The sequence below is a fragment of the Neomonachus schauinslandi genome, chromosome 12 (genome assembly GCF_002201575.2).
Source record: "Neomonachus schauinslandi chromosome 12, ASM220157v2, whole genome shotgun sequence".
NCBI lineage: Eukaryota > Metazoa > Chordata > Mammalia > Carnivora > Phocidae > Neomonachus > Neomonachus schauinslandi.
In genome coordinates, this window is record NC_058414.1 from 93,169,133 (window position 1) to 93,189,286 (window position 20,154).

Sequence of the window (20,154 nt, forward strand, 5' to 3'; positions counted from 1 at the left end):
GAGAGAGAACATGGTGTACAGGATCCAGTCATTTAGCGTGTGTGTGTGTGTGTGTGTGTGTGTGAGAGAGAGAGCGAGAGAGAGAGAACATGGTGTACAGGATCCAGTCATTTAGCATGTGAGGCACACACCAGACCACCCAGCATCTGCATCTCATTGTGGCTTCATCATCCTCCACTCATTGCTCTTGAATGTAGACTCTGCTACATTCTGTGGTTGAAAGTGTATATTACGGTGATACCTGTGAATTGAGTCAGGGAGACGCTGATTATGTATTTCTTGTAAATTGCAAAGATCTATGCACTGTGTAACTAATTACGCCCTATTTGACACGACATTGAAATGCAGATTAAAAACTGTCCTGCTTTTTTGTGCGAAAGCACAATCCCCAGGCCTCCAGAGCTGTGAGTAGAGAGTAATTCATAGTACATCCCTCACACTAGAGGTGATTGTGAAGAGTATCCACAGTAGAGGTGCAGTTTTAACGTACTGTCCTTCGTGAATGGTGTCTATCACGTTGACAGTTCTCTTAATATTCTAATCAGATTTTTGTCTTGATCTTTCTCAGGTACTGGTATCTTGGGCCTCTAAAAACCAAAGCAGCTCACTTCTTCAGCACTCTTAAGGTAAATGCAATTTCCAGTGTAGGAATTTCCCGTGTTATTTTGTTGTTACTCTATGATGTGTGGATTTGGATTTTTAAAAATTCCCTGCTACGGATACATCTGACATGTTCCAAATGGGGGATATTTACTTAGATACGAATGCAGGAAGCATTCCTGTTGGATAAGCCATCACTCCTCATCTACCAGCTCATTCCCTCCCTTACCAAACTCATACTTAATTTCTCTTTAATATTCCACTTCCCTTTGCTTACTTATTCACTCACTCTTGCCAGACAAACCTGGAGCAGAATGACCTATATCTTATCATTTGTAAGGGTATCTACATTAGTATCTGGAAATGAATTGAAGATTTGCATCCGAAAGTATGTAATTGAACAGGCTTGTGTATAATAGAGTAGGTTTCAAACTGTGCTAGCAAAATATGGGTAGTGGTTACTGTCTTAGACCGTACAAATAGAGACTATTTCCAACGTCAGAGAACATTCCATCGGGCACTGCTATGATAGCCTGTCCACTGAAAAATGTTGGCATAGAGAAAAGCTGGACAGTGTGTATTGATGAAAATGCTAATAGCAAAGTCATCCTTACCTGTGGATAACATCCCGTGTTCAGCTTTTATGCAAATCAAAGCAGTGTATTCAAAAGTTGGCAGGTCAATCTGAAAATTGGCTTATGAAGTTTGTAGTGAAAATATTGGTTCTAATGTTAATATTCAGAGCATCAAGTGTTTTTCTAATTTATAATTAGATGATGTATGTGATGTATGTGATGTATGTCCATTACATAACATTTGGAAAACAGGTCCCTTCACCTTCTAAATAAATTCTTGTTGTGTTAAAGGAATGTAAAAAAACCCTTAAGTACTGGAGGTAGCTGATTAACATGATTATGAACATGAACTTGGAGGGCAATGCCTTTCTACACTGAAGGCAGACAGTTTTAGTAAAATGCATTGTTACTCTTGCTTAAGGGAGTAATTTCAGTGGTGGAGTGGGGGTGCAGTTAGGGAGAGTAGAGTAGCTGCGTATTTAAGTTGTCAAGTCAGGGAGAATGTAACCTCTTTCCAGCATTTCTTCAGCAGTTATCAAATATCTAGTGTGGCCAGTCCTGCTATCTGCTTGGAATACAAAGTCAAGTAAGGCAGGTTTCCTGCCCTCAAGGAGGATGCACGTTTGGGGAGTGTGAGGGACCAGTAAATCAGGGGTCTGGCAAGTTCTGGGAGAGCGTATGGAAAGATAAGGTGGGAGCAGATTGGGGGGCAGGGGCATTCATATCTGGCTCAGGGGCAGCAACCTTCCCAGGGCAGGGAACACTTGGTACTCAAGTTTGAGTCTACACAGGACTAGATAAAGGGCATTCCAGGTGGAGGAGCCAGGACATGTGAAGTGGTCGTGATGTCACGTGGCCATGGCTGGGGGGCAACAAAAGGGCAGGAAGGGAGGGTTGGAGGGGAGGGGAGGAGGGGAGGGGAGGGGAGGACCTGGCAGGTTGGGACGCCGCGGCTGACTTTCACCATAAAAGCGCTGGGGAGTTACTGAGTCTTAAGCATGGGAGAGACATGAGTGGATCTGCGTTTTAGAAAAGTTATTTGTCACCAGTGTAGACAAGTGACTGCATGTGGATGGTTAAGACAAGAGTACCAGATAGAAGATGGTTCAAGTAAGCCAGGTGAGAAGTGATGAGGTCCAGACTAGTTTGCTAACTAGAGTTTTCCCTGAACGCTGACAATATTAGAGTAGGATCACCTGTGTGAAGACGAAATTTTCCGTTTGGCATATGGCGCAGACAGGCCAGGGATAGCCCCGAAGAATGGAAGCATGGGAAGAGCCGCAGAGCTGCCCATGAAGCCCTGAGGGGAAGGGGAGGGCCCCGTGAGTCCCCCTGAGAGAGACACTCTAGCCAGTGGGCGCCAGAGCGTCAAGAAGCGGCAGCACAGAGTCGGAATCAGGACGGGAAAGTGCCCGCTGACCTCGGCAGCCTTAAGAGCTCAGCTCTTAAGTGGAGGGGCTGAGCCCCATCAACGAGAGTTAGGGGATAAAGGGAGATAAAGATGTACAGACAGCAGGGCTGGGCCGCTCCTTCAAGAGGCCTCACTTTGAAGGGAAGGAGATAGAAAAGGCAAAAGCTAGTGAGAAATATGGGGCCAGCAGAGTGTTGTTTTTATTGATTGGAGAGAGAGCCGTGTCTTTCTACCCTGAAACAAAAGACAAGAAGAAAGGGAAGAGGTGAGAGTCAAGGAGACGCAGAGCCAGGCTGAGTCAGCAAAACCCACGTGCAGGTCGGAGGGCGCGGGGCCCACGGTGCCCAGTCAGCCTTGGACAGAGGAAGGGATGCCTTTTTCCTTGAGAAGGAGAGAACTAGAGCAGAGGTCCAGGTACAAACAAATTTATAGAGCGTTAGGCAGTTCTCACTGATGTTCTCACTGAAGTGAGATGGTCTCACTGAAGTGTGGGAAGCAAGGTGATCTGTTGAAAATGAAGTGGGTGGTAGTGATGGGATTTTGAAGAGAGATGAAAATAGGGAGGTGTGGAAGGATTATCGAGTGGCATTGAGGACCCGAGACCAAGAATTTGAAGTTGGCACAGGTGTACTTACCCGGATTGCCCCTCTACTAACATGGAGCCACGATGTGCAAGTACAGAAACCTAGTGACAGGATTGATCCAGGATAGGGGCTTTTCGGGGCACATATGATGTAACACCAAAGACACAGCAGGACCAGCAGTGATGGGAAAAGAGTGACTTAAAGTTATCAGCTGTTAATTAGGCACTGAGGGAAAATGGTTTAGTCAGGGACTGGAATTCTCAATGGGATTGGAAATTTGGTGTGGGGTTGGATCTTCAGGGGCCAAAAAAAACAACACCCCTCTCTTCCTCTTCTGAGTTTGAACCAAGTTATGAAAGCAAATGCAGGAACCAGGCAGATGGAGATCAAAATACCAGCTTTATAAATGTCAGCAGGAGTAAAGGTGCACAGCTTAGATAATGCGGTCACAATCAGATTTCCAAATATTCCAAATTGAATTCATCCCCTTAAAACATCTCCTTCAGGGCAGACACTGCTATAGGAAGCTGACTGCATGAGGAAGCAGTGAGTCCCCAGGACAGCCACTTTCATGGGGGGGGGGGGGGGAGAGAGAGAGAGAGAGAGAGAGAAGAGCCAGAATTGTTATTCCTTTGTAATTTACCACATGGAAGCCTGAGAACAGGGGAGTGGGTCACCCTGAGAGACATACTGGGCACAAAAGAATCAGTCAAAAAAACAAAACAAAACAAAACAGAAGAATATGGGACGTGGTTAGAGAGTAGGATATCAAGGTTTTAGATTTCTAGGATGGAATAGTTCTGGGTAACAGGAAGGACCAGGATGTGGCCATGGAAATGGGTGGCTGGGGGCTTAGGACATCAGGGGCTGAGTGACTAGGGGGGTGTTTTAACTATTCCTGTGGACACTGATGAGACTGGACTGGGGTGTCAGGAAGTAAAAGACAACCTAGAGTCTGAGTTCATGGTTGTCAAGATCGGCCTTCAGTAGGAAAAGAAAGCTTGAGGATTCCAAGCTCCAGAGTAGAGCTCATGCCATTCAGTGAGATTACTGACTCGCCTTCTGGCAGGCATGGGTCGCTCACTAACCTCTGCAGAGCTCCTCCCGGGGTTTGGCCTTGGGTGTGCCTGACAAGTTTTCTCTCTTCACATTGAAAGGAGTGGCCTCAGACACATCAAGCGTCTATCTCGTACACGGGACCTACGGAGAGACCTCCCAGGGCAGCAGACGAGACCCCTCCGCGGCCATCTTTGTACAGGAGAATATTACGCAGGCTCGCGTCATACTGGGCACAGCCGCAGGACGGTGAGCCACATGCTGGCTGCAGAGGCCTGGCCGGTGCAGGGCTGCCTAAAGCAGCCCCCACGTCAGTGTGAGCCGCTTGCCTGGTGCAGGAGAAGCCTTTCAAGGGCCCCTGTGCCACAGCAGGACCCAAACCTGTGCTGTACCATGCATGCTTCCTTGGTGACAGACCATGACTGACTTTTATGTTTCTGTGGCTGCTCTGGTAGGGATGTTTCGGGTATAGAGACTGCATTTTGAGCCTGGCTCTTCGTCCTGGGCGTAAGAAACTATGAAATAAATAAAACTGAGGTGGAGAGTCCAGGGGCAGGCCTGGGTCCGGGCCAAGCTGAGCGCCAGCAGCTCACCGTTGGTGCGAGAGTGATGAAATGTTAGCGGGAGACACTGACCTGAATCTAATCCCCCACACAGCCCTCTCCCAAGAGGCGAGCCCCGAGGTCTGGAAGGAAGTGCAGCTGTCCACCATCGAACTGTCCATCACGACGCGGAACAGTCAGCTTGACCTGACGGTGAGCGTGCCCTTTTACTAGCCAAGCCTTTGCTGTGGGACTACATGCTCTTCTGCTAATTGGGTATTTTTCTTTTTATCCACTTGGGGGAGAGAGGAAAGGATCAGGGAAAAGAGGGTGTGGTGTGGTGTTTAAGGAAGAACAGCGGAGTGAGGCAGTAGCTTCAGGCTGGGCGGGCACTGCGTGGTAGCAACCAGGCTTTCTGAGAACTGAGGGCAGAAGGCCTTTAGAAATCAAAAGTTAGCCTGCTCCCTTTTGTCTCAGGAATAAAAAATTGTGGAACTTTTACTTGAGTGAATACCCATTATTTTTGTGACTATATTAAGTATATGGATTTAGGTCCCCAGGAGAAAAAAATATATATACACATATACATAGAGTCTGCCCTGCTGACAGGCACGGTCCAGTGTGGTGGCTGCTAGACCCGTGGCTGTTTGAATTAAATAAAATTTAGCATTCATTTCAAGTGCCCATAGGCCATATGTGGTGAATAGCTGCCGTACTGGAAAGCGCAGATACAGAACGTTTCTGTCAGTGCAGAAAGTTCTGGATGGTGCTATTGACAAGACACCAAAAAAATGTCGAAATAAAAGCAGAGATTGACAAACTGGTCTGCCACCTATTTTTGTTTAGGTGGCACACAAACTAAGAATTGATGTTACATTTTCAAATGGTTGTGAGAAGATCAAAAGAATTTTTTGTGATACGCAGAAAGAATACGAAATCCAGGTTTCAATATCCATAAGAAAAGTTTTATTTGGCACAGCCACATTCATCCATATACGTGCTGTCTGTGGCTGATTTCATGTCCTGATGGCAGAGTCGAGTCGTTGCCACAGGCTCTCTGGCCCCAAATCCCCAAATACCGACTCCCTGGCCGTCTAGAGTTTTCTGATCCCTGCTGTAGAAAAAACCTGAGTAGTTTGTATGAGCAAGAATGTGAATAGAAAAGTTACCCTGTCCTGGGGACCCATCCAGGTCGTCTGTGCACAGTTGACCTGGTCTGTCTGGAAACTGCATGTAGACTTGAACGTGGTGATGAACGTACGCATGCAGCCCGGAGTTCGACTCTGACATTAGTAGAGTAGTGAGTTGTTTTCTAATTAGAAAAGTAACATATGTCCATTGTATAACATGTGGGTAACACAGCTCCCTTCACCTTCTAAGTTCTAGTTGGGTTGAAGAGTTAAATTAGGAAAATCATGAAGCACTAGAGTGAAATCGAGGTGATTATCAATATAAACTCAGGGGAGGACCAGGCCTTTCTAAGCATGGTGTCTAAGGCAAAAATCATATTGATGCATTTGTCTACTTACGATTAAAGAAACTATAAACAAAATTTTTAAGGACAGATTGGGAAAAAGAATGTGATACAGCAGGAGTTAATAGCTTTCCTTACAACAGACTCTTAAGAAATAGACAGAGGACTCCTATAAGTAACAGGCAGGACAAGAATAGAAATTCACAAAGGAAATAAACATGGAAAAATAGCTTCTATTTGCTGAATATGTACTATCTGCCAGCCACTGCCCTGAGAATTTTACATACTTTTATATGCATGTAATAGGTCAGGAAACAGAAAAAGTGCTCACATCAAAGAAATGCAAATTAAAATAACAACGAAATGTCCTAAATTAAGCATGCTAGGGTGTGCCGTGTTAGTGTGGGTGGGAAATGGGTGCTAATGCATTTCTGCTGGAACTGTAAATCAGAACACCCTTTCTTGATGGTGTCTTGCTGGTCTCTCTGAAGCATCTAAAACAGACTTAATAGGGCCCAGGGTGTGCTTCTATTTCTAGGAATTTCTCCTACAGGAATAATCAGATGCATACACATACATAGTGTAGCCATTCCCTTATTTCTTACATGATGGAATTCTGCAAACACTGGTGAAAATGTATTAAGGTTATAAAAAAATAGATTATATTCCAGAGGAATTTCAAAAAGAAAGATGAAATTTCTAATTATACATTGCTTTTATACCCCATCTCTGATAATAGGTATTTCTAGTGTTTTGTTCTTGTTCTTTTTACATTGTTCTTTTCTCTGATGACGGAATACCAATGAATGGATGGAGTTCGTTTGAGGGTGTGATTGTGGCCCCAGATTAGCCACATGCAGAGTGCCGAGTCCTTTTGATCTCAGTGCCAATTATGAGAGTGTAAGATTCTGTGCCGCTTATCACAAGGAGCAGTACATTCATTTTCTGTTTCCATACCTCTTCGTAAAAATAAAAGCAAATGCAAGAAAATATTCAAAGACAATGAAGCTGCCATGTGATAGCTCCAAACTCATTTATCATTTAAAAAAGTACATTCAGAGTCAAAGAGGCTTTAAGGGGTGTGCAATGTGTGGAAATTAGGATCTCTTGTACAGCTCTGTTCTCTGTATTTATAATAGCAAAATATGTGAAACAAATGAACCAGGGGACTGATTAAATCCATTCTGGTACATTTATTTAAGGTGTTCTCTGTTTACTGACACGGAAAGATATTCATCGTATATTGTTAAATGAAAAACCAGGCTGCTGTGATATACATCACATGATTCTATTTTTACTTTAAAGAGAAACACTTTCACCTATAATTGAGTTTTGCGAATGATGGAGGTAAGGTAAGGCTTATAATCTTTGCCCATAGAAAGCCAGTTGTCCAAGCACCGTTTACTGAACATGCTCTTCCTCCCCCTCCCCCATCTGCAGTAAGCCCCTCTTATGCTGTGAGAGCAGGTGTACACGGGCGTGTTTGTAGGTTCTCTCTTCAGTTGCTTTGTTCGTCGAAGCCTGTTACTACTACGCTTTTGATTATCATTGTTTTATAGTAAGTCCCTCTATGTTTTTCTTCTTAAAGAGTTTCTTGACTACTTTTGGCTCTTTGGCCTCTATAAATCCCTTAAAAGGTTTCTTTTATTAAGTTCCACATAAAAATCTGTTATATTGATCACGGGATTACACTGAACTTGTAGATCAATTTGAGGAAAAATGATACTTCTCTAATATTGACTCTTCTGTTACATGAACGTGGCATGGCTCTTCATTTGGCTGGGAATGCCTTTTAGTGAGGTTTTATAGTTCTAATATTTTGCCTTTTGCTGGATATATTCCTGGTTATCTTAATTTTTTTTTTTTTTTTAATTTGAGAGAGAGAATGAGATAGAGAGCATGAGAGGAGGGAGGTTCAGAGAGAGAAGCAGACTCCCCGCCGAGCAGGGAGCCCGATGCGGGACTCGATCCCGGGACTCCAGGATCATGACCTGAGCCGAAGGCAGTTGCTTAACCAACTGAGCCACCCAGGCACCCCTGGTTATCTTAATTTTTGATGCTACTGTAGATAGTATCCTTAAAATTTCGTTTTTAAATATTTGATTTAGATGGACATGTAATTGACTTTTTTTATACTGAATCAGCAACCTTATAACTAAATTCTTACTAAGTTTATTTTATGGATTCCTTTGGATTTTGTATAGATTCAATCATATCAACTGCAAATAGTGCAAGTTTTGTTTTTCCTTTCAAATACTTAGCCTTCTGATCTTTTCTCTCACCTTACTACCTTGGCCAGGACCTCACTACAGTGTTCAGTAGACGTAGTGATAGCAGGCGTTGTTGTCGGACTTCTGATGTAGACAGGTTTCATTGTGGGATGCCTCGGTGGCTCAGTTGGTTAAGCAGAGTCCTGGAATCAAGTCCCACATCGGGCTCCTTGCTCAGCGGGAACCTGCCACTCCCCCTGCTTGTGCTGTCTCTCTGACAAATAAATGAAATCTTCAAAAAAAAAAAAAAATGTCACCCCTACCACCCACACCATCTGATGTTTCTGTATTCTTTTCTCTCATTTTTCTAATGAACTCTCATATACTTCTAATGTACTTATTTTCTAATATATTTCGTAATTTACCATTTCTCTCTATATATAATTTACTGTTTTTGTACTGATACATTCTAACATGCTTCGAATATATTCTATAACTCATTATTATGGTTAGATTTTATTTTATTTTATATATTTATTTTTGTTTATTCCCTCCACTCTTCCCAGTAGAAGATAAATTCTTTGTAAGCCGAAATACTCGGTTTTTTAGTTCATTGATGTAACCCAAGCACCTGGAAGAGTTTATGGTAGTTGACACTCAGTAAGTTGCTGCATAAAAGGTGAACTTAGAGCCAAGTCATCCCCTGTATGTTCTGTAATTCCAGGCTGAGAGAGAGAGCTGCGTTTTGGTAGTGCTCTTTACTCTTCGGCAAAGGCTGTCTGCTCTCAGCAGCTCATGGATTATCCTGGGGCTACAGATTTTTGAACCTGTCCAAAAAGAAACAGTACCTGTATTTGAAGCAGTCACAGAAGTACTGGTTCTGATTTATAGAGAGCCAGGTTTGTACTGTTAGCCACTAACTGGTAGTAAACTGGGGGGAGTGCTCCAAGGACCCGGTCTGGTTTTACAGCCACTTCCTTGTAGCTCAGTTCTTCTAGAGCTTTTGGTGGATGGTAATGAGAAGTTTTTAAAATTTACTATGGCAGAAATGGATTGCTGCTCTTCAACTCTGGTTGCATATCAAAACTGCACGTAGAACATTTGAAAACACATACTTGGGGGGCACCTGGGTGACTCCGTCTGTTAAGCGTCTGACTCGTAGTTTCAGCTCAGGTCTTGATCTCGTGGGTTGTGAGATCGAGCCCCCCCGAGTCAGGCTCTGTGCTCAGCAGGGACTCTGCTTGAAGATTCTCTTCCCCTGCCCCTCTCCTCACTTGCGCTCACTCTCTCTCTCTCAAGTAAATAAATCTTTAACCAAACAAACCAACAAACCCGCACATACTTGGGCTCTGCATACCAAGAAGCTGATCCAGCAGGTGTGGTGTGATGCTGACGCACAGTGAGGATGGAGGCTGGCTGGGGTAGACGGGCTGGAACTTGACCCCCGGGGAGGGAGCCCCAGAGACCACAGCAGCTGTGACGAGTAGTGTCGGGGCTTCGCAAACCTCCTACTCCGAGTTCCGACAAACCTGAGTTTTTGTTTAGCTTATCTGGGTAGTAAAAACCAACCAAACAGGGGCACCTGGGTGGCTCAGTCATTAAGCGTCTGCCTTCGGCTCAGGTCATGATCCCAGGGTCCTGGGATAGAGCCCCGCATCGGGCTCCCTGCTCAGTGGGAAGCCTGCTTCTCCCTCTCCCACTCCCCGTGCTTGTGTTCCTGCTCTCGCTATGTCTGTCTCTGTCAAATAAATAAAATCTTAAAAAAAAACCAAAACAACCAAACAAGCAAGCAGTGATGAGGTGATGAGTTTTATGGTATGTAAATTATACTTCATAGGGTCTTAATGTAAAAAAGAAAGAAATATATTCACGATTAAGTTACTAAAAGTAAAGGTCTCTGTATAATAAACAGCTTTAAAATATGAACCTCTGAGGCTAAAGGAGGACAACAGGCTGCATTAGCCAAAATGTAGAATATTAATGTTAGTCTTTTTGACCTTGCAGAGCAAAGAAGACTTTATGAACATCTGCATTGAACCCGACACTGTCAGCAAAGGAGACTTCATAACTATAGGGTAAGTGGGCTGGGGTTTGTAGGAAATGCGGGTTAAGTAGTTCGTATTCTAGCACGTACTATTCCGGATCCCCATGAAGTCTAAGATAGAGAGCAATGGAGGACTTCTGTGGTTTGGGGACTGTGTAGCCTCTTTCTTTCAAGTGTTTGGGTTGACAAGTAAAATGTACCTCTCCTCCTACTTTGGCTTTTCCTGTTCGTTTTGGAAAAAACCCGTGTGTGGGGGCAAGCTGCCTTTCCAGTGAGAATAAGGATTCATGGGCGCCTGGCCCAGTGTCCAGAACTCTGGCTTCAGGGTCACAGTTGCTGGCTACAGATCTCGGTTCCGCCACGTTCTGGCCTCACGACTTGGACAGATCCTTTAACGTCTCTGGATCCCTTTCTCTGTGTATGGAACGGAATACTGTAATCACATCTAACTACCTCAGGATTGTTTTTGAGTCTCAAATGAGAGGATGTGTGGCAAAGTGTTTTTCACGGTGAAGCACTTCACTGTTTCGGTTACTGCTCACATCAGACCACCTTGCCCCACTTGCAGGGCAGTAATGGAAAACCTGAAAAGGTATGGAGTACTTCGCACAATCTCCAGGCTTTTCCCTCTTCCACTAGAAAATATCCTCCAGTCCTGTCTGATTTGTTAAGCCCGACCTCTGCTGGAGTTTTATTGGTTAAGAATGCTCTAAACCCCCCACCCAGCTTCAGCACATCCTAGGAGCCCACGTGTTGCCATGCCAACTGGTAATCTGCTCAGCCAAGGTTGTTTGGTGCTTTGTCTCAGAGCTCCCTCTTGTGCCCACGTAGGGAGCAGACATTTCTGCTGTAGCCCCGCGGTCTCCATGGCTACTCGGTCATCTGCACCGCACGGGCAGCAGAACGTCTTTCACTGGTTTGCGTTGATCTTGCCTTTGGTACAAATTCTTCAGATGCTGAATAGCTGATTCTGCAGCCTTTGATTTCCTTGCTATCTGTAGTAGAAGGAAGAAAGGGAAAGCCTTTCCTTTCTCGAGAGTGGCCAGAAGTCTCACACTGTCTTAATTGAGAGTCTGGCCCACGGGGCCAGCTGTACTCAAATTTCCTTCATAATACTGACATCCAAAAATAGAAAGAAAAACCAATTATGTTGCTTAATGTAGGTGAGTCATTATGTTCTGCATCACTGCTGTCATCTTCAGCAGCAGGAACACGGTTACCTTTGGTCTCTACAGGAAGTGAGATTAAGTAATGTCTGTTTCCTCTGGGTACTGGAATAGAACATTGTGAGGTTGCTCTAGAAAACTCTGAAGCTTCATATACTAAAGAATTAACGTTATCATTTAATGCTAAAGAATGGACTAATTTACTTGGATTAACTTTTACTCTTTCCACTGACCACGACTGGCTCCCAAGGATATATGTGCATGAGGAGTGTGTGTGTGTAGGCTGATAGTTTTACTCCAAGGTAAAGACAGTAGTATGCTAAGCAGACTGTTAATATGAATATAGAAAATCAGAAAGAACTGGTTGTTCATATGTAAAATGTAAAAGAAATGTCTGCTTTAGAATAAAAAATGTTTTCTCGTTCAAGTAATGATAGACTCACAAGTACCAAATAACACAAGTTTAGTACTTTCCCTAAAAAAATTTTCATTCTAATTTTTAAAAGGATTTTTAATAGCCCATGAATTAGGTACAAAATCACTCGGTCTTAACTTCACACACAGTTCTCTACAGCAAGTTAACCTTCTCAATCTAGAATATATCTCACTGCTGAGCAAGAATCATTGTGGGAAAGTTATTCACAAAACCCAAGGTTCAGCATAGCATGAGTCCATCTGTTTAAGCTCAACAAAAGAACTGGCTGTGCTCTCGTGATTGGAATGCAGTTGCCCGCCCTGGTGTCCAAACGTGCTTTTTCCTACACCGACAGAAGCAGAAAGGTGAGGGACCCCAAGCTGCGTGTGGCCGGCACCGAGTGTCTCCAGGCCAGCCAGTGCACTCTGCTGCTTCCTGAGGTAAGGGGGGCTCCCGTCCCACAGCTTTGGGTTCATTCTTGGTCCGTCTTCCTTTCTGTGAACAGACCCTCATGTCTAGGCGCCTGGTATGGGCTGAGCACTTGGCCAGGCTCTGGGTGATGTTCAGGGATACTTGAAGAGATGAGAGGATCCCCTTCTGAGTCCGGGGCTGAGCAGGGGACTCCTGAAGATTTCCAGCATTTGTAAGCCACAGTTCTATAATGTGATCTTTACATCTCCTGAGCCTTTATTTTTCTGAATGGACATTGTGCAGAGGTTACTGTGTTGTAAGACACAGAGAATTCTCTAGTTGGCAGATACTCATCATGGATCCTACTTTTCTTTTTCTTTAAACACAGGATCTGGAAACCGTTTTTGGGATGGCACTGAGTTTTCCTGTAGTATAAAATGCCAAGCTTAGAATAACCTATATGAGAGGAAAATGTTAGGAATATGATCTAAATTCTATAGTTATTCTAGGAGTCATGCCTCAGGAGAAAGTTACCACAGATGGCCTCTGCAGACTCCGGACCGTTACCCTATGGTATTCAGAAAGGACTGTAGTAAAACAGACGCTATCCCCCAGAGTGGGTGGCCCTGTAGTTTCAGCATAGCAAATGTTGAACTAAATGCATGAATTATGGAAGGTTTTATAGAATCTGTAACATTAATGCTGCTGTACTTGAGGGATAAAGCTAATAAGTCCTCAAGAAGAACCATGAAAATAATCCAGTGGGCATCACAGCTTTCCTAAGATGAGGGCCGACAAGGTCCTAGAACATTGTGTGTTAACGAATTCCTGGAAGGTGCGGCAGGACCCCTGTATCCTAGTAAGTATTTTTAAATTATGGCCTTGTTTCTCAAATCCCAAAATACTCTGGGAGGCGATAGAAGCCCCCCTCCACCCCCCAAGACAAAAAGCGGATAGCAGAATTGGGAGATTTCCAGAAGCAGCCCCGTGCCCCTCTCCGTCCTCGGAGAGGATGCTGTGCTCCGTGGTGAGCGGCTCCTGGTGCAGAGGTGCTAGACCCCCCTCTCCTCCACAGGGAACGGGGGGCTCCTTCAGCATCGACAGTGAGGAGTACGAGGCCATGCCCGTGGAGGTGAAGCTGCTCCCCAGGAAGCTGCAGTTCTTCTGCGATCCCAGGAAGAGGGGACAGCTGCTGCCCAGCGCGGCCCCGTGAGCCGTCGGGGGAGCCGGCCGCCCCCACGCTGCACTTCAGGCCTCGGATGGGACCACAAGGGAACTGAAGCCTCCCCTGTCCCCGCAGTGTTGTCACAGGACCCCAGGGCACCTCCATGGCAAGTACCCTGCCCTCGCAGTGCTCCCCCTGCCGTCCTCCGAGCCTCCCGCTAGCGCATGCTCAGCCTTGGCTGTGCGCCTTGCTCCCTCCTCCGTGGTGGTTTGCCTCGGCTGCGACCCAGCCCGGAGAGAAGGCGCCCCCCCGCCCCCCCCCGCCTCTCCGCTGGGAAAGGGCCCGACCTCGGTCGTCCCCACACGTGCAGCCACCGTCGGGGCCTTCCCCCCGCCGCTGCTGTCCTTTTTCTTGGCTTCTCCATGGGTGCTGCTACTTTCTGAGCTCAGATTCAAATTAAGCTTGTTTCAGTTCTTCCCTCAATCCAAAAACAGGGGAGGTGTTTCCCTCTTCAGCCAAGGCTGAAAAACTGTAAATGGCTAGTTTGTATTATTTTTTTATAGCAGTGCTTAACTATGGGTTTGCATGAGAACCACCTGGGGGTGCATGTTGAAAACTGACGGGCTTGGGGCCCACCCCAATCCTGGTCACTCAGGCTGGGGCCCAGGAATCTGCATTTTTAAAAAGCAGGCACCCTCCCCCAGGTGCTTCTATTCTAAGAGGTCCCCCAACCTCACCTGTTCAGCATTGTAAAGCATACCCCCCACTATTATGCTCATGCACCCCCTAAAAGTATTTCGAAAGATCATGTATCCCCTCACTTTCCAGATAACAACTTAAGAGTTGCCAAAGTATGTGTTTCCTGGTGTCATGTAAATACTGTTTTAAAATAAAACTGTTATATCACTCTTTTAAACATATTTGGTGCAATTTAAATGTACAGCAATTTGACACGTATCCTCCATTTACAAACATAAACCAATAGGTTCTTTGGTATTTCCATTCCGCTTTCAGCAAAGAATGCTGTTGTAATCTATTTTCAGGCCTGAAATTTTATCACTTGCCCTATTTTCTTGCCAACAAAAAATATACATGGAAATAATTTTTTAGTGTTAACTCAGTACAGGATTAACTGTTATAATTACTGCAATACAACTGATGAAAACAATACTGCGAATTTTTGATAATTAAAAACTAACACTTTGAGTTCAAGAACGTTATTTACAGCTAAGATTAAAACAGGACTCAACACCATTTATAGTCCTTGTTTCATTTTTTTGTACATCTAAGCACCTAAATTAGACAAGACAAAGAATTCTAACGTCATACAGTTCTTTGAACTTAGTAGCTTGATTAGATCTTCCTTTAGTTTGTTGAAAGCAGAGAACTAGAAAGTACCTGATTTGCTAAGGATCTGTAAGCCAGGCTTTATAATCATTGATTTTTAATAGTACTATCAGGATTTTCCTGTGTTTGGTTGCCCCCGAGGTTTCCATACTCCAGAGGGCAATGCCCAGAATGGATGAGGAGGGAGGATGGGGGTGAAGGGGGGAAATGGGAAGCAGAACTCACAGGCTTTGGCCACAGGCTCATTCCCCAGGCAGATCAGTTTTCAGACCGTACGCGTATACCTTGCCCCATGAATCCCTTGGAGAGTGAAGACCAATGCTTAGAAGGATTATAAAGTGTATGAAGAAAGATCACAAACCACCAGGCTTACCTGTTCAGTTCTGATTTTTCAGAGGTTCTGATTCTTACAAGCTGTGCTTCACCGCCCAAAAACAGGTGGGTGCGAACCTGCAGAAGGAGCGCTGCTCCACAGTGCCCACAGAGGGGAGGGGGAACGTTTCTCCAGGAGCCAGGGGAGTCCTGAACCATCGTGGTTTTCTGATAGATTGTGAAGGACCAGCACAGAAGCTGGCTGGCTTCGTCCTTGATCGGCTGGCTACCGGGGCGTCTGTTTAGCGATTCTGATCCGCCCACTGAAATAATGGGATGTAGGATCGGGGAAGGGTATTTAAGAGATCACTATTTTTATCCCTTTTGAAATCTGTGATCCCTGCTGGGGATTTCGCTTTCTTGATTCAGGCTAGCTCCTGCGAGAACAACGGTTTCCTTATCGGTCACGGCCTTGTTCTTGCCACGGTCCTGCTGCACAGCGTCCACGGGAAGGACACAGCCACAGTGCAGCGCAGAGGGCGCCTTGTCAGCCCGGCCCCGGATGCGGAGATGCGGAGAGCCGGGGCCCCCCACCTCCTGTACGCACAAATCTTCTGCAAGGCTCTACTCAAAAGCTAGGATGATTTCTAATAAAAGCCCAGCAGCTGTTTTCTCTACACAAGCCGTGTGCTGAGCGCCGTGGCTGGTCCGCGCCCACAGCTGTAGGTACGACGTGCTGGCACTTTCTTTACGCATGCAAGGGTTTCCCTCCGTTCTGCCCCAGCCCGAGGAAGTAGGGGACGTCAGACGGGCGGTCACGGACCTCGGAAAGGGGGAAGCCGGCTTTGAACACAAGAGCCAGCGACCTTAGGAATTTACCCTGCACTGCCTTAAAACTTGAGCGTGTGGCCGCGTGCGTGCGTGCAGAGCTGGCTCTCCTGGACGGCGCCGTCACGCCCGGCTCTGCTCCCCCGGACCTGGAGGTGGTTTACGGAGAACAGGCACCAGACGCGCCGGGCAGGGGGCTCCGTCGTCACTGTGAGGTCCGCGTTCCGGTCCTGCTCCTACCCCAGGCCACCCCTCCTTCCTGCACAGACCCCACCTCTCGGGCCAGGGAAGGACAGCAGCACACATGCTCGTGTTAAAATGTGAATTTTAATTGTAAAAACCATATTCTGTAAATATAGTTCTAGCAACCTCTCTGCCCACAGCTTGGCTCAGAGATATACAGACAGGATATACATGGATGTTCCTGGTACCACAGATCAAAATCAGGTAAACATTTACTCCTAGCTTCAGGATTAACCCCAGCTTTCTTTAGGCCATTAAAATTCTTACCATTCGAAACAGAACAACATACCTCTCTGCACCAGTATTCAGGGTAAAATCATCAACTGTCTTACTAATTTCATACTATGAGGTAAAGAATTTAAACAAAAATAGATTCAGTATCTCTTATTGCTCTAACTCCGATGCTGGGGTATTAATCAAAATAGGGGGTTGACACTTAAGGTGAAAGGGAGGCTATGCTGATCCTAACGGGGGAAAAAAATAGAAAAACCATTTTCCAAGGCTACAACTATTCCTTTTTCAGAAAAGGTTTATGTCCCGGACCTGTAACAAAAAATTTAGCCAACAAGCTTGGGTAAATAGGGGGTTAATTTTGCTTTCCTCTACACCCCTAGTCTGTTCAGAAGCACAGAATCTATACCCTTCCTAATGATGGTCTTTGTGGGCACCCTATATAAACTATTCCTGATGCCACCTTCAAAATTTTTGTCTCTTTTTATCTTTGCTTGATTTGGCCTAAGGAAGTTTTCACTCCAACATCAATGAAATATGTTTGCAACCAGCTAACTGTGTGGATTTTTCACTTTGTGGATCATCCCTGGCTAATTTCTAAGGCCCTAACCTACCCGTGTTCCCCACCTGTCCTCAAAAAAGCAGAGTAAATGTATCGTTAGTCTAAACCTGAATTCTACAACCAACGTAAGTAATTCACACCTATCCTTCTACCGTGGTAAGTAAATAAATTTTCTGAATTTAGGTTATGTTACCGCTAATAGCCCATGTTATGCTGAGCTTCTAGGATAACTCTAAAGGGCTTTATTTCCCCATCATCATTTATAAGCACTAGAAAATTCTTACTTCCTTTCTAAATGTGCAGTTTCATCCAACTGCCCCTGTATTCCGGCTCCAGAAAAGAATTAAAGTGCCAGGTTATAAAACCACACCGCTCCAGTAAGAGGCTCACTAGTCAGCATTATCACGTTTACATGCTTTGTAAAAGAATTTTCCTTAAGGTCAGGGACTGCGTCATCCTCCCCAGGACCATCACATTCATCTCCTAGAGAGTGTGGTTAATACTTCACAGCACCGTCTCCTTATTCATGCTCGCAAACAAGTAGTAAAACTTTTATGGGGTCTCAGTTGCTTCCAAATGACAAAACTTCCGCATTTCGAGGCTTATAGTTTTGAAATCTCCTTCCCTTTCAACATCTGCACACTCCATTCATCACATAGTAATATCGATAGAAAAATAGACTCCCATTTCTTATAAGAAAAATATTAACTTAATTCACAGCCTTTCTCCCAACACTCGGTGCTCTAGCAGCTCCTGGGAACAGAGGTATATGAGTCTTAGAATGGAATACCAAAAATCCACAACTCAGGAGTAAGAGGAGCCCTCGACTCCTGCTCTTCCCCTACCTGAATCAGAAAAGGGTTTCCCTGAAATGAGAAGGGACAGGTCGGGCCAGCGGAGGGCAGCGTCCGGCTCTAGGAGCCTTGCTGAGAGGTGCGCTGGAAAGATCCTTGGGCTGGACCTCACAGATTCCGAGCCTGCTAGCGAGGAACCGGACAGGGAGGTGAAAGCCCCTGCATGACACGTTGGTCCCCATGTTGACTTTCTTGCCTGTTTCAGAACTGATAGGCTAACGAAACAAAGTTCACGGTCAAGCTGACCATCGCCTTATGATTTATTCAGCACCCTCCTGCCCCCTTACCTCTGCAAGTCTGATCTGTCCAGGGACTTGGAGAAAGCGTCTCAATCCATTCCCTGGGCTATACAGTTTCAGAAAAAAAGGAAAACAAAAGGTCCCTGAGGTCCCTGCCTCTATCCAGAGGGCTGCTGCCCCGCCGAAGTTTAATTCACGACTGCCCTTTACTGAAGGCTCCCTGCAGGCCTCAGCTTCAAGGTGAATAATCTCATCTTTTTATTGTGTTAGAAAGGCTTTCAGCGTATCAAGACAAATAGCAAGTTCATCCTCATAGCCACCGGAATGAAAAACAGCGACTCAGCTATGATTCATCTTTACCTTTATCTTCTGGCGAAAATACCAGGTAGTTATGCTGACAAATGAGTCGGCACAGGTGGTATTTAGAATGGTCTGCGCTACCCTGAAAATTCCCATCCTGATGTTCATGGGGAACAACACAAGGTAAGTTCTAGATGCAGATTCTGGGCTCAATGATTTCTATCATGATCAATGAATTCAGCACCCGTTCCCTGGCCAAACGGAAGAAGAGCTGCCATGCTGGGTGGCAGTCGTGGGGGGGGCAGGTGCCTTCTCGTTCATGGATGTCCTGACTGAGGACCGGACGAGGCCCCAGGTGGCGCCGTGGACAGATCTACACCAGGCCCGAGGAGAGCTTCGTGCCTGATGAAAGCCATCGTTAATGCTAAACCATTGTCCGGCCCACACTTCTGGTTCTCGTAGGAGATAAATCCTACCGTTTCTGACTCCTTCTGGAGAGAGAATCCTACGCCAGAGCACAACTGGACATTTTCTCCAAGGCTGAATATTACCATCTGCCAAGCCTGCAGAATTGGAAAAAAAAAACAAACCCCACTTTAATAGGACTCTGTCACATTTTGCTGGACACCAATAAACCCTAAGCCTGGATTCCTGGCCCCATAAGGCACCTTGCCACCTGGCTTTTGTCAGACTCAATTCAGAAACGACAGCAGCCCAGATGTCTCGGGAGGACCAAGCCAGCTGGGGTGGGAGTGGGGGCGGGGGATGAGGTTCAACAGTCGAGGGGGGCAGAAGGCGATCATCGGTCAAGCTCCTCCACCCTCGGCTTCCAGCCCTGCTTCAGGAGTCCGTGGTAAGAATCCCTGCCCCTCCAGAGCTTACGGATCTATGAGGCAGGAAAGAAGGCTGCCGATCATGTCTTCTGAACAAAAGCAGAAGGCTTTTAAGGAAACCGTTCAACAATGGCAGAAAAGCAGGTCCGTGCGGCTTCTCGCTTCTGCTGTCACCGCGGGGAGTCCTGCCAGGTACCCCACACCCCCGGGCCCCTTTTAGCAGAGGGGCAGCAGATGATGCTGAGTGGGCTGCTAACCGGACACACGGGGGAGGGCAGGGGGATGGGAGCAGAGTCGGGTACAGAGCAAGTCTTCAAAAGGTGACCTCAGAAGCAAGAGGCTCCGTATCACAATCGAGGCAAGAGACGCTCGGGGGACAGTGAACAGTGACCACGGGGAGTACAGAGCCAACGGGCATGCTGCTCAGCCGGCCAGGGGGTGTGGCGCCGGACTTCTGGCCCAGAGGGAAGCTGCAAGGGAAGGACAGAGTCCTTGGGTTCTCTCTTAAAAGCGATACGGGGTGGGTGGGGGAGAAGTTCTGTTTTGGGGTCAGCTGAGCCCAGGCTCGCCTGTACACTCCCCCCGGCGCCCATCCCCCTTCCCCCTGCATGAGTGTGAGGGGACCGCACAGAGAGGCCACACAGCCACCTGGAAGAGTGCGGAGCTGCAAGGAGCCCGGAGCCCTACCCACCATTCAAAGGAAAATACCGGAACCTCATTTTCACCTTATGACCTTTGCACGAGTACTTGTG

At 46.1% G+C, this 20,154-nt stretch overlaps 2 protein-coding genes across 4 annotated transcripts in view; one reads left to right on the top strand and one right to left on the bottom strand.

Annotated features, from left to right (window-relative positions):
• The window catches only part of AGK (acylglycerol kinase), an 81,457-nt gene extending 66,844 nt beyond the window's left edge, over window positions 1-14,613 (top strand). Inside the window, exons 11-17 of one of the 3 annotated variants that reach the window (XR_002480467.1) lie at window positions 569-626; window positions 4,328-4,475; window positions 4,884-4,981; window positions 10,457-10,527; window positions 12,433-12,517; window positions 12,877-13,347; window positions 13,564-13,621. Coding sequence is in view for 2 of the 3 variants with exons in the window: in XM_021692849.1 (XP_021548524.1) it covers window positions 569-626; window positions 4,328-4,475; window positions 4,884-4,981; window positions 10,457-10,527; window positions 12,433-12,517; window positions 13,564-13,701 (598 nt within the window). In the remaining variant the exon portion in view is untranslated. Of the gene's footprint in view, window positions 1-568; window positions 627-4,327; window positions 4,476-4,883; window positions 4,982-10,456; window positions 10,528-12,432; window positions 12,518-12,876; window positions 13,463-13,563 lie in introns of those variants that run through there. The other 2 variants (XM_021692849.1, XM_021692850.1) reach the window with 2 other exon arrangements.
• A 1,840-nt stretch (window positions 14,614-16,453) lies between these two features.
• Window positions 16,454-20,154, bottom strand: part of DENND11 (DENN domain containing 11) — a 46,022-nt gene continuing 42,321 nt past the window's right edge. The window contains exon 10 of the mRNA XM_044920101.1: window positions 16,454-19,132. The gene's annotated coding sequence lies outside the window, so the exon portion shown is untranslated. The remainder of the gene's footprint in view (window positions 19,133-20,154) is intronic.